This window comes from Megalops cyprinoides, chromosome 17 (assembly GCF_013368585.1).
Source record: "Megalops cyprinoides isolate fMegCyp1 chromosome 17, fMegCyp1.pri, whole genome shotgun sequence".
Taxonomy (NCBI): domain Eukaryota; kingdom Metazoa; phylum Chordata; class Actinopteri; order Elopiformes; family Megalopidae; genus Megalops; species Megalops cyprinoides.
Genome location: NC_050599.1, coordinates 24,094,344 through 24,109,189, shown reverse-complemented (window position 1 = coordinate 24,109,189; position 14,846 = coordinate 24,094,344). Strand labels below are relative to the sequence as shown.

The 14,846-nt window shown below is 45.5% G+C and overlaps 1 protein-coding gene across 3 annotated transcripts in view; it reads right to left on the bottom strand.

Annotated features, from left to right (window-relative positions):
- The window catches only part of LOC118792523 (neurexin-3a-like), a 279,182-nt gene that overhangs the window by 199,732 nt on the left and 64,604 nt on the right, over positions 1-14,846 (bottom strand). For all 3 annotated transcript variants that reach the window (XM_036550399.1, XM_036550396.1, XM_036550397.1), the window contains 2 exons: positions 3,913-4,351; positions 911-1,294 (listed from right to left, as the gene is read on the bottom strand). In XM_036550399.1, the coding sequence (XP_036406292.1) occupies positions 911-1,294; positions 3,913-4,351 (823 nt within the window). The remainder of the gene's footprint in view (positions 1-910; positions 1,295-3,912; positions 4,352-14,846) is intronic.

The following is a 14,846-nucleotide window of genomic DNA, read 5'->3' as shown; positions in this document are numbered from 1 at the left end:
CATTAGTTTTTTAAGTACCGTTGTTCTTTTAATAGATCAAAACCCACTTGCTGTTTGCCAAACACTGATAATCATTAGAGACAAGATAAAAAGAAACAATGCAATGTTGGACTCCTTTAGGAAAGCCAAGCGGATACAATGCAAAGCGAAGTAATATTTCCCTTTCATCCTAAAATGAACATCTATTCCTTTTTCTTCACTATCAACAACACCCCAAGTCAAAGCCAAGATCCAATTAAGTGTGGCAGCAGTTGCTATAAAAATCAAGACGCATGCAGTAAAACACAATCGAGTAGCTAGGTAATTTCCAATGCAAGACAAATCTTCAGCTGCTCAGCTCACCCTATACAGTCTTTCTTTCCTAAACATTCCACTGCTAAACATACATTCTGTTGCCAAACAAGCATTCCGTTCTTGAATAGAAATTCCACTCCTTAACATTTCACTACTTAAACATTGTGATACCAAGCCAACATTCAAGTCTCAGACATAGATTCTGCTTCAAAGGAAATACCTCCTTCCTAAACAAACAAACGCACACAGCCAGTCTTCTACAAAACAAATATTCCACTGGTACACATTACATTGCATTACTGGCATTTAGCAGACACTCTTATCCAGAGCGACTTACATATCTTACATTTTTTTTTAAATGTTACCAATTTATACATCTGGATATTTACTGAGGCATTTCTTGGTTAAGTACCTTGCCAAAGGGTACAACAGCAGTGCCACAGCAGGGACTGGAACCTGCAATTTTCCGGTTACGACTCCTACTCCTTACCCTTATGCTACGCTGCTGCCCCTATTAAACTCCAAATCAATATTTCACTGCTACAGTGAAAGGCTACTGTGTTTAATCTGCGCTTCTAATACACCTGTAGCTTTAAGAGAGCGAAAGTGGGCTCACCTCTTTCACACGTCCTGGACCAGAAGCCAGTCCCTGTGCAGTCGCAGATGAAGCGGTTCCATCCCTCCTTGCAGACGCCGTTGTTCTTGCAGGGGTAGCTCTCGCACTGCTTCCCGCTGATCTTGTTGCAGGAGGGCTTGATCCCCGCCCCGTTCTGGGACTCGGCGATCTGCCGGATGTCCTTGCTGCGGCCGTCGATGAACAGGTCCCGGATGCAGCCCACGTAGCCGTAGTTGAGCATGGCGGTCCACAGCTCCGTGGGCAGGATGAGGCCCGCCCGGTTTTCCGGCAGCCCGCCCAGGTACATGTCCCCCTCCAGGTCCAGGATCTCACTCTCCCCGCTGGCCGTGAACGGGGTGCGGCGGCTGTTCACCGAGATAGTGCCTGAGATAGAGGTGGGGGCGAGAAAGAGAGCCACGTTAGGCCGTCATGGGGAACGGTCCCTGTCCCGGATCGGAGAGGAGGAGGTTTCAGTGCCGTGCAGCTCACTCAGCTTACACTAACTGCCTGATTGTCACCGGTGGCGGTGTTTTGCGAAGGAGCATCCCCTCCATGGCCATTGTGGCCGGAGGGGGCAGCGGGGACGTCTGACCTGCTTAGTTTGTTTCGCTAAAAGATGCAAGGAGTTCCCCACAGTGTGCCTGTGCCTCTAACAGTGTAGATACTGAACGGCAGCTCTGGGAGAGTGGGGAAGCAGGGAGCCGCGGGCGCCGTGGCAGTCCTTTCCCTTTTTTTTAAAAGAGACAGCTGGGCGCAGGGAGGACTGCACGCTTTAATAAGCTCCCAGAGACGCCGCTTCAGAGATTAATCGGGGTGGAGGAGTTTAAGAGGGCACGCATCTGAGCTTCTCGAGCGCGTGGAGACACCTCGGAGGCAGAGGGAGAGAGTGTAGCGAGAGTGTGCAGACAGCCCCAGTATTGCAGAATCCACACTGTTGAGGCAGGGGATTGTTTCAGCTGGCAACATTTGGGGCTGTCCCTGTACCCCTTCCTCCGACAGACACGGGGCCAGATTTAAAGTTTTGCACATTTCAAGGCTGAGAAATACAGATCTATTGGAATGATCTGTCCTGAAATGACCGATACTCTTTCCTGTGAAACAGCATTGTCCAATGGGCCGCTTAATCAATACTGCTGTGGATCTCAAACACGTCTGACACCGCACAAGCGATATGGAACCCCTTGTGATCGATTCAGTAAAGGCAAACCAGGAGAGAGAGTGAGAGAGAGAGAGAGACCGAGAGAGAGAGAGAGAGAGAGAGAGAAGGAGGGAGATTAAGTGAGAGAGAGCTGTCTGGGGTTGTCACAGTGAAATGTGCTTTAAATCCCAGGGGAACACCGCATAATCTCCAGATAATAGGGGTGCAATGATCCATCGATGCAAGAGAGAATCTGCAGAGCATCAATATCACTTTTTCCCATGAATCGATGTGACACTTCGTAACCAATTCTGAGGTCTTTCTCTGGTACAGTCCTAAGATTCAAGCCATTCGATGCTTTCTACACTCCTGCCAGTAGGTGGCAGCAATATTATTGACTGAAATTCAAGATTGGAGTCAATTACACTTTGGAAGAGGACCCAATGGGGTGAGTTCTTTGTTTTTACATAGTGGAGGGTATTCAGAAATGTAGCCACTTATTCATAAAGTGGATATGGATGCGCACATAGTAGTAATACATATCCAAGAGGAATGACATCATAATCTTGTTTGCTCTAATGCAATAACAGAATGGTGTTAATGTTCAATTGATTTGTTTTCATTAGCTAAAAGGTAATGCTAACATAACGATTAAGAACTTGGCAATACACGAGTGGCATTTTTTTTCATGTGATCAAAGTTAAAGAGTTGAGATGTATCAAAACAATAACTTGAGCAACGGCTAAACAAAAAGAGAAACGCTTGCATTTTTTGTTGCATATTTACACATTTTTGCTACTGTAGCTAGTTAGCTAAACACATTGCAGATGTAAGACTTGCTTGAATGCATACATTTACTTCATGTAATCAATGAAGGAATTAGTGAAATAATTACATATGTGAGAATGTTATTTGCTCTTATTAGATAAAATACAGACTAGGTCTAGAACAAATGAAATGACTCCACCCCATGGATCTGGTATAAGAATTCCAGCAGGATATCGGTATCTAGGAAGACATACTGTAAGCTTGCTTTAAAATCACGAGATATCAATGGTCAGTTTAATAGGAAACACTGCTCTGAACTGCCTTCAGCTAATGATTTATGAAACTATGATAATACTGCATGTCATGAAATAGTTATGATTATAGTCTGTCATGCTATTGTCAAATTGCCCATGTTACACAGTCCATCCAGGTGCTGATATGATCTTCAGTAGCTCAAACTGAAATCCCATCTCATCATGTAAGATTAAACTAAGATTTCTGAGATGCCTGATGTAGATTTTTACAATGAATATGCTGCTGGGTGTAGAAGAAATTTCTGAGTTTACATATTGATCGAGCAGTGTGTATTACAAGGTGTCATATTGCATGCTCTTTTTAAAAGAATCACACTTCATTTCAAAGGAATCACACATATGATTTCATTCTCACACAGGTATACTTGTGAACGCTCATGCTCACGCTCACATGGGTTTGTTAAGCAGAGTTCTGTGTAGCCTGACCCTACAAAGCTTCAGCTGCATCAGGAACATTCTACATAGGTTTGTATGTTACAAATCATACTAATCCAATGATTATTATATCCCCAATTACTATAAGCAGACGGAACTGTAGCCTGACCCTATCAAGCTTTACCTACAACAAGAACATCCAACACCAATTTGTACGTTGCAAAATGCAAATCATGATAAACCAACCAATTGTGGTAAACAATGATAAACTACTGATTACAACAATTAATATAAAGAGAGTTTAGCTTAGCCCGCCAATTAAGTCTGGACTGCAAAAGGGTCAGTATCATTAGCAACCGTGTTGTATGAGAGTTAATCTGGAGGTTAAAGCACAGACTGTCCCTCACCTGACCTCCCGTCTCGTTGCACGTCCACGTGATACCAGGCCCCGTCGTTCACCTTGGTCTGCGTGGCCTTCACCTTGATGGTGCCAGAGCCCATGTCCAGCAGCAGGTAGAGGCTGCCGTCCAGCAGCTCCACAGCGAAGAAGTCCACCTTGGTGTTCCTCTGGCTGCGGGGCCCCTTGACGTCCTGGGGCTTGCCGTGGGTGAAGAGGATGAGGCCGTTGGGCTCGGAGGTGCGGAAGTCGAAGGAGATGGAGCCCATGCGCTTGGTGTTCCACTTGGGCAGGCTGATGTAGGCCTCAGGCGTCTCGAAGGAGATGGGGTCCAGGGTGGCCACGTTCTCGCACTTGAACACCACGTCGCCCTGGATCTTCATCTTGGGGTCGACGATCCGGGCCAGCCGGGACAGCTCCAGCCGAATGTCATTGTTTTTGTATACCACCTGTCGGCGCGACAGACAAGGGGGGGAAAAATCAATAAAGGTAAAAAGTTTACATTGAGAGACACACACGGTCGTGCCAGATACCCCTGCGAGCACCTCGGGATAGCACAGTCTCAGCTGGTCATGTGACCGTGTTCTGTCTTTGGCCTCGGCTTGTGCTGCCATGGAAATCAAGACTTTCCCTTGTACAGTCTCTAGGCTCAGACACGGGAGGTCACAGGCGAGTTTCCCGTAGTCAACAGACTCATCCACAAGGGCAGCCTCGCATCAAAGCCAATACCATAGCCAGAAGTCAATAACCTGATGTTTTTTCAAGGTTCAGTGAAATGTCAGTCTGTGACACTTGGGGGGGTTTGTCACGTCAATACAAGATATTACAAAAAAAGAGACTTCAACACATGATCGTGGAGCTGTGATGCAACACAACCATTCACTGCTCCTTGGCTTAGACTTAACACAAACACGAATGTGTTTTTCAATTTCCTGCATTAAATTCACATTTAATTACCGTGTGGTACTGAAACTGTGAACACATACTACTGGTTTCCTCTGAATGTTTTTAGTATTACAGCCTTCTTCAACAGACATTACTCTCTTTGTTACTTAAAAGTATGTTTTGAAGCCATTTTTTAACTAAGACCATTCCACAAGAAAAACCTCATGATGAACGTTCAAATGGATTTTTAACTGAGAAGTAGTAGCATAATGTGTATAATGTCACAGAAAATAGTAAACTATGTATTTTTGTGTAGTTCCCTCTTAAAATTAGGAGCTATCCAGTACTTCACCATGTTGAGTACCAAAAGAACTGTAGCTAATCAACTGTTTTCCATATACTGACCAGCTGACTGCATTGTTGAGATTTAGTGACAGAGGCCAGTTTGAAAGGTGGGGTCATCAGAACTTTGAGTCCCCCATGACCTTTGATTGGAAGCTGATGGTGGACAGCAGCCTTCATGATTAATGGTATTTATTTTAATAGCATGGGACAAATTGGATGGAGGCCATCTTAAAATCATGACTTGAGTAGGTTTGAGTAGAGCATGTGGCTTTTTTTGTACCACAGTGTTCCTGGCTGAGATTACAAAAACAGGTGGTTCCGATTAACTTGTGCAGTTTATGTGAAATAAAGTGGACACAAAAGCCCTCAAGCCCCTGACGGAACACTCCTCATGCAGTCAGTGCTCACCGCAAGCGTGCTGGAGAAAATAAGCGCGCAAATTGAGACGTCTTCTTTGCGGTTGTGTTAAATACCACAAACAATACTAAAGCACCAGAATTGTAAATTGAAATTCACTGAAGTGGAAAATTGAAGGCTTTTTTTGCTGAAAAAAGAGCCCTCCTTGGTACATGGGGTGTTCTGCTCTCGGAAAACAGCAGCTGTGTTTGAGAACACAGCTGTCAGCAGAGAGATTTTGTAGCTCTGGGGATTACAGATAACCCTGGAAGATTTGACAGTAAATCAACAGAGGAGCCGGGGGGGGGAGCGCTGGACCGGGAGATTGTCTTTTTCCACCCAGCCTGGCGCAGGCAGCGTGGTGGTACAGACGGCGGCGCCGTTATCGGCAGCATCGCGGAAAGCTCCGGAGGTTCCAGGCTTCATTACCAGGTGAGGCACTATCGTTGCACTGTTAAACAAAGCATGCCCTGCATACTGAATTACTTCAGTTAATACCCAGCTGTTCAAGCCTAAAATGCAAGATATGTAAATTTCCCTGTATGGTGGCATCCGCTAAGCAGATAAACACAAATGATATTAATGGCAAAAAAATAAATGAAAAAATAATAAAGTACATTTAGCTAGCAGGTGTTCAGCAAGCAGGTGTTGGAGCTGCAGCTAGCCATTTTCATGATACCCTCTGCAAAGAATCAACACTGTTAGATGAAACACCATAGGATGAGCAGCTCCTGTGTTGTTTAGGTAGCCTAAAAAGCAACCGTTTCCCAGTGGATGGCTCGGGTCTCTTTTGGATATATTGTCCAAATTGGCCCAAGGCAGAAAAAACTGGATGTAGGAGCCATGTCAGATATGAGACTGCATTTGCTCTGCACTCCTACACCCATGTCATGTTTAAGTCATTACCCGGTTGTCTATGCTAATTTTGGTGTAGGAGGTGGAATGGCTGTGTTCTCCTGTCATAGCGGCTGTTTATATAAGCACTGAAATGCTTTGCCCTCAAACCCGAATCGATGCGTGCCTTGAATTAGCCTGCTCCGAGCGTCACTCTGAAACTCTGGACATCTGAAATCCCAAGTGAGTGTGTTAGCCTACATTCCTTAAGAGTACCGCAAGTGTTCAAACGCAGCACATAAACACCAAGCTCAGTCTCTTGTACAAAAGCCAAACCAAGAGACAAGGAGGGATATACCTGCTTAGATGGGATTACAATGGGTTTCCTTTCTGCTGCTCCGAGTGGATTTTGCCTCAACCCATCAACGGTTCTATAATTAAAAGCCGATCCGTATGCGCTGCGAAGGACTGAGCCGCACGCAGGATCAATATCGCGGTAATGGAAACGACAAAATAGAGATTGAGATGGACTCGCGCCCGTCTCTTAAAGTTTGAGACGCGACCGCCGTTCTTTACGGCCCTCTCCGGGAGGCGTTCTCCATCTGGGAGAGCGGATTTTGTAATCAAAACACGGGCTCCAACGACTCTATAAAACCAGATCTTCCACCTCCCGAAGGAGATGCGCTATCGATCCGGCCATGAGAAAGCCACTGACTCGTCTGTTTCGGGCGAACTTCCTTTTCCTTATCAGTCACGGCTTGTGTCATCGGTCTCACTTACGCTTCCCCCCATTCTCAGGCGAACGACAGTGCCTTCAGTGCTAATTCTGTCAAATCTACAGGAGCAGTACACACGAAAACACAACGCTGTCTGACTGAGTACCTAATCAACATGCCATGGCGCAACATACTGTATGTGTCAGTCCAGAGGAAGGGAATGACGCTGTAGATGGATGCTTGCTGTCTCTGAATGCTTTCAGAAACGACCTTGAAATTCAAATTTCCATGTCGCAGATTAAGCGATGATTGCAGTCATTTGCTGCGTTACCAGTTATGTTGCCCCGACGCAGCTCGAGCCGTTAGCATTGCAGTTTAATATTTCTGCACCGCTGCGATTCAGGGGCAAACGCAACGCGACGCGCGATGTCGGGTTTGCTGAGCCACAACCCATCTGTATATTTATGACCATGACCCCCACTGAACATGTGCAAAAAAAAAAAACACCCTTCCAATCGATAAACAATCGTCGCTTTCATAACCAAAAGATCATAATACAGGGAAATGAAAATGGCTTGGTGAAGGTGAGAGATATACACGCACACACATAGTCTAGACTCTATAGACTTTGGATTGTCAGTGCTGCTTCGCACCCAGAAGGAAGAGAGGAGATGATGGATTGGAAACAGAGCAACAGAAGATGGACATCAGTCCAAAAACTGGGGAGAAAAACTGTGAGAGGAATGTATTAATGAATGAGCAGTTTTAACTGTATTAATCCTGTATCAACCATCTAATAACCCTGGGCTAACACTATCAACCTGAATTAAAAGTGTTCTGACCAAGAGTAACCAAATCTGTTTTAATCCTGTTTTAACTTTTTATTAACCCTGTATTAACCCCATATTAACCTGTTCAACCCTGTATTAAAATGTAATATCCCTCTACTAATTAAGCCTGTATGAACATTGTAATAACTGGTGTTAATCCTGTACTGACTGTTTCATTAAACCTGTATAAACATTATTTTAACCCATTTCAGCCTTGCTTCAACCCTATGTTAACCATGTACAGTCTGATGATAACACTGTTTTAATCCTGTATGTAGCTGAGAACATTATTTTTTTTCCAATACATTCTTACCGCATAGTCAAGTATTGTTCAAACAGCAATTAGTGCACATGTATTCAAAATACTGTATTCTGTGATATACATTAATTTATTATAAATGTTCCAGTTGAAAATGTATATTTTAACTCTAAGTACATGGCAACTTTGAACTTTTTTCCTCTCATTTTGCACTTAAAGGATATGTCAATGGCCTCACCCATCATTTTCCACTTAAAGGATATGTCAGAGGCAAATTAAAATGGAGAGAGCATTACTGATGATGAAACCAGGAAAATATGTATAGCTGAAATGAAATCTGAGTTATTCATAAGGAAGGTCTCATCTTCCTGTTATTTTTTATTATATTAAAGTGCTTGCTGGGCAAAGCGCCAGTTTCAAAGTAAATGGCAAATCCCCTCATTTGGAACATACAGATTGTAATGGGTGCTCTATTCTGACAGTGTAAGGGTTCGTTAGTAGTTCATTCATTACTTTGAAATCCCAAACAAGGTTTTTCAATAGTTCATCGATGGCACTCCAAACCACATTTAACCTCCTGTTTTAAACCCCTCTTGGTTGAAGAAGGGGGGCATGATTTTTTTTTTTCCAAAAAACTATTTTTCAAGAGAACCCTTCCAAAAGTCTGTTGCTTTTCCCCAGGCGTATCACTTAACCCTCAAGCCCTCAAGCCTCCAGACTTTCTCTGTTGTTGCTTTTTGTCAACATTAAGAATTGTATAAATCCATGAACACAGGGGCTTCTTTCTTTGAACTGTTACTGGGTAACCCCATTTGTCTACCATGGGTCTGCCTATACTCAGCCAGAAACTGGAGATGTGACGTAGCTTAAAATATCCCTGTGCATCTGTGCTGTGACGCTCGTCCTGGCATAAACAAACAGGATATGGGCAGCAGCATGGATCAGTGTTTGTATGAAAAGGCATGTAATATACAGAAACAAACAGATGACACACCAAAAAAGGGAAAACACAAGCTGTCGCTCTAAACCGTTGCCTGGGAGGGAGGCTGGGAGAGGAAGCAGGCCGGGCCACACCGGGCATGTTTTCACAGACCCTGTCACATGACCGCTGGCCCACATGGCCACAGACAGAGGGCGTGCCGTATGTGTCGTGCACCAGTCCCAAGACAGTACTGCCGTAAAGACTCTCCAATTGATGACTGCTCCAAAAACAAACAGGAACCTTGTCCTTTTCTCTTCTCTCCACTGCTCCACAGAATGTGGCCTGTTAAAATTCCCAGCATGCATCTGTGCGCCACCAGCAGCAACAGCTGTTCCTCTGGCAGGCCTGGCCTCTAGCCGCGGGCCGATGCCAGACTGAATCTTTCCTGCGGGGCAGATCCAAGCGCATCAGCTGGAAGGAGGCTGGACCAGGCCATCTGTCTGAATGCTGATTTGTTCATCATCCAAACGTGGATGGGGAAGCTCCAATGAGGCAAGCTTTAGTCAGTCAGATGTATTCTGACAGGGCTGGGGCAATGCAGGAGTGGCCAACCGTGATGGCATGCAGAGAGAAGATTCTAGAACAATTGGTCTGTGAAGTGACATGTTGAAAGACTGAGGAGTTTTATGCTATTCATACAGAAGTTGCAGCACAATAACCAGGGTCAAGGCTTGGGCCTTTTCTGCTGGGCTCTCAGTGTTTTACAGAGTCTCCCTCATCCTGACAGAAGAGGAGTAGACAGCATCCACAGCAGGGAGAGCTTGAATTTCTTCAAATCTGTGACCAATGGCTCCAGAGTCAAGCGAAATGACCTTACAAATCAGAGGATGTTTCGGAAGCATTGCTCTCTTTCTTGACCTGAACAGTGCGCTCCAATGTATTTACCTATCACTCACAGATGCTTGCAGCACAGACCTGCTTGTTGTGAGCACGCTGGTTAAGCTGACTACAGGAGAATGGGAGGATTTGGGGATAAGAAACAGGAGATGCAATCACTGACCTGCATGACATTGTATCACTGAATGTGAGACATGCTTCCTGATGATTCTTATTACCAACTGATTTCTTTACATCCAACCTAACAATATGTCTATCCACATGATTACAGGGTTGTGCACATTATCTTGCTTATGAAATTAGGTTACAAACATTGTGTCATCTCCCTAATAAAAACCTCACTGGGTAATAACAGATGTTCAGCTGCGCATACAAAGCTGTTAACATCTGTCTTGCTAATCTAGCTATTGCAAGACGTCCAAGAAAACCGATGTGGTGTTAACAGAGGCCAAACCCACAGAGAGGATTGCCATTCTCTGCTGTGTGGTAACCCCCCCCTTCCATAAATTCAGGAGATATCACTTCTTCAGGTGATATCTTGGCGGATATCACTTCTTCAGATTGCTCGAACCAGGCTGCAGGGTATCATGGCACGAAATGAGGCGTGCAATTCTCTGTTGTCGCATGAAGCTAGAATACGTTCTGATCACTAATTCAAATGCATAAATAAAATCATGCAAAGTACCCACATGGTTATTATTAAGTACCACAGTGTGTGTGCAGCTGTGTGATGTAAAGATCATCGTCAGGCCCTCTGAATACACTCTGAGTGTCATAATGAGACTTTGTGTATTCTCATAACACATTCACACTGATGTCTTATTTGCTCTCTGTGCCAATAGCCTTGTTCTATCAGGTATTAGAACATGCAGAATATTCATCTCCCTTGTCATAATGGCCTTGAAAGTCACAGCGGATGTGAGCGTCTGCCAAGTAAATGCATTATTATTAAAAGAAGCTATTTCGCTGGAGGCAATAAAACTGAGCACCAGGCTAAGGGCTACATTGACATTGGTGCTCCGCCCAAGACAACAGAGGTATGCTGCACAGCATCATCGGCCCCTTGGAGTTCCTGTTTTCTGTCTAACTCAGTTCAGTCACAGTGGCAGGAAGGATCACTTCCCCCAGCAGACCTGCTGGATCAAAGGCCTGCACGACACAGCGAGGACCTTTCTAAACGAGTGGTCTGCTGAGAGGGGGCCTGTGCTTCAGACGGCCGCCTCTGATAAGCTGGAGAAGCGCTCCAAATGTCTGCGCAGACCTGGGGAAAACACGGACCCCGATCGATCTCTCGGCTACCCCGCTCCCGACATGGCCGGAGAAAGAAAAGAGGCAGCGGTTAACAGGACTGCCCGCGTGTGGAAAACAGAGCGTAATAAGACTGTGAATGGACATGTGCACTCTTGTCAAAGAATAACAGGACAGAGACTGGGGGCTCACCCATTGTTACCAACGGAGCTCAGACAGCTGCATCAGTTTGTAACAGAGCGCCCTGCCGGTAGCGTGGGGGTCTTGGTTATCGAACCTAACCTTTTACCAGAAGGCTGTATGCTCCAATCACAGGTGCTACACTGCTGTTGCAGGCTTGAGCAAGGAACGTGACCTGAATTGCTTTGGTAAAATTTGTATGCAGCTGTATAAATGTGTGGCAATAATATACAATCTGTAAAAAACGTATGCTATGCAAGTCAGCGGAGACAACAGCATTTGCAAAGGACACTAGTCAATTTAAAAGAATGATAAAATGTAACAGTCAGAACAAAACCAGCACTGCTAGCAGAAATGCTGGCTCAGAGACAGGAGAGGCTGATTGAGTACCAGGGGGAAGAGAAAAAAGAGGGACTTGTGCAGGAAATAGGACAGAGGGGGATTATGGGTCTCTGTGGGGGGTTGGGGGGCAGGGGGAGTCACGCGCCAGGGAGAGTGATGCCGGTCCGTCCTTTCCCACTCAGCTCTGCAGCACAGGAAGCTGGGAGAAAGACTCAGTCTTGACAGGACCTCAGGGGTAGGATTTCCTGGGAGAGTGCATGTGTGTGTATGTGTGTGTGTGTGTGTGTGTGTGTGTGTGTGTGTGTGTGTGTGTGCGTGCGTGTGTGTGTGCGTATGTGTAAGTGTGTGTGTGTGTGTGTGTGTGTATGTGTGTGTGTGTGCGTGCGTGTGTGTGTGTGTGCGTGTGTGTGCGTGTTTGTGTGTGTGCGCGTGGTTGTGCGTGTTTGTGCATGCGTGTGTGTGTGTGTGTCTGTGTGTGCGCGTGTGTGCGTGCGTGTGTGTGCGTGAGTATGTGTAAGTGTGTGTGTGTGTATGTGTGTGCATGTGTGTGTATGTGTGTGTGTGCGTGTTGATGTATGCACATACATAGACCGTTTCAGTTCTGGCGGTTCATGAAGGGAACTCTAATGACATCACCAGTCAGATCAGGGACCAGCACTCTCTGATTGGTGGGCTGTGTTGGGTTAGATTTTTTTTTCTAATCTCCTTCAGTTCCTGTTCATTACTGCCTGACTGGTTGATAAAACCTTGTCTGTGGCCAGGAAAGTGCCCGGCATAATCCACTCTCTCCACAACACAGGCAGCCAGAGATTACACTCTTTAGAGGGAGGCGGGGGGATAGAAACAAAACACAATGATATACACTGGATGCAGTCAAAAGGTAACACATTCATACAGGCACCCAGTTACAGGAAGCAGACGCTTTACTTAAGACACGTGGAAGAACAAGCTGATCTGAGGGGTGCAATCTGGGACGAATTACATAACTGTGTAACTGGGGAACACCACACAGGCTGTGGTCTGTCAGATAGGGGTGAAAGCCGGGTGATCTGGTTCCACTGTGACAGACTGCATACTGTGGGTTGGGGAGGCTGGAGGGGTGTGTGTTGGAGGGTGGGGACTCCATAGGGACACGTGTAAATATTTGAATTCCATTACGGCACTCAGAAAGCAGATTACCATTAATCTCAAAAAATGGGAGGTGCTTCGCTCTGCCTCCGTTTGCCTCGAAAGTAGGGCAGCACGGAGCATTCGGCCCTTGTGCTAAAGCACTAATGCTAACGTCCTATTGCGCTAAAATGTTCCCCACTCCATAGGCTCCAAGGGCCCAGATCTGTTAAAAACTTGTGTGAGCACACCTGCGGGGCGCTTGTATTCCCCATACGCGGATGTCAGCAGATGTTGCCTCCGTCTCCCATTTACAGGGAGGTACTTGTGTTGTAGTCAGTGTGTTTGACACTAAGCCTCGGAATACGCCGGGGACCTGCAGGAACACACGCGGGCCTCCACACGGCCCCGGCGCCGGCTCATCTGGAGTGGATGCTGTGATATTTATCTAATTGGCGGAAAATGACTCTCAGAGGCGCCGGGTCTCTTCTCGGTGGCCGCGGATGGGAATCCTAACGAGGGATCAGCCGCGCGGCGACATCTGCTCTTAACACGAGGTCAGCGCCCACACACTCCTGAATTATCATCAGACGGAGCGTCGCGGCGCGACCGCACCCCCTGCTCCTATTAGGGGTGACATGTAATCACCTCCTCTACAATAAGAATAATTAGCCGATGATATTTTCCCCAGCAAAGGTCTGGCAAAGATTTAATTGTCTAATTCCCTTCTAAAATAAAGATCTCTCCGTTCAGAGATCATTATTTGCCAGGCCTGAAGGCCCCTGCTTATTAAATGCGTGTGAAGCAATTAGCGATAGTAGCAAGGCTATTAAGATACCCTGCTGTTAAGGAAATAAAACCCCTGTCTTGTCGTTTAGAGGCACATTTTTAATGCTTTGTGCCCCGGTGTGTTCTGCTTCTACCAGTTAATTTACACTGTTTACAACGGGTTCAATTTTTCCTCGAGAGACCTCTCTCAAAAGGGGCTCTATCAGGCATCCATAAATACATACGGCCTTCCAGACTGATTTGTGTTCAGTATTTTATGTTTAATTTAACAATGTGACCGCTATCGAACATTCATCTCTGTGCACCAATTAAACAGACATTTTAACGCACTGCACTAGTTCAGCCAGGGAGATGCTTACGCATTAACCTTTGTTATTATTTATTTGCTGAGCAGATGCCCTGATCCTGGGTTTATACGGCTGAATATTTAATGAAGTCATTCGGTGCTGAAAGGTGCAAACGTAGTGTCTCACTTGGAATTCAAATCACCATAACTCCACCATGTCGCCACTGTGTTTAATCCGTTTAACTTGTGTGAAAGTTATGGTGTGTGTGTGTGTGTGTGTGTGTGTGTGTGAATGTGAGAGAGAGTATGTGTGTGTGTGTTTGTGTTTGAGTGTGTGTGTGGGAGAAACAGAGAGAGAGTGTGTGCTTTGTTCTTTTTGCCTGTGACCAGGATTTGGGAGAACTGAATAAATATGGTATTTTGTATTTTTATCATTTCCCTCTCATCCTGAAGGCGTTTCCAGATTAAATCTACGAGTCAGATGGAAATTCATATTTCACTGAATCATCGGAACTGCTTCTCAGGCGACAGCAGCGTTAATAAACCAATTCACTGCAATTGGAAAATCAAATTAAATACGATGGAAACAATTCTATCTCTGTTAGAAAGTGTAGCTCTTGTGGCTGCTCAATAAGAGGAGCTGTAATACTGAAATCTCCATTGGCTGGTACTCTGAATACTCTTTATTCAATGAAGCCAGCAGTCTCTGCAGACCTGGAGTGGAGCAGTGAGAATCTGGGAAGGTTAGAGCATTAGCGTGGAGAGTCTAGGAAGGGTAGAGAATTGGTGCGACAGTGTAGCATAGTGGTAAAGAGCTGGGCTTATAACCGAAATGTTGCTGGTTTGATTCCCCATTAGGGCACTGCTATGGTACACTTGGGCAGGGTACTTGACCTGAAATTGCATCA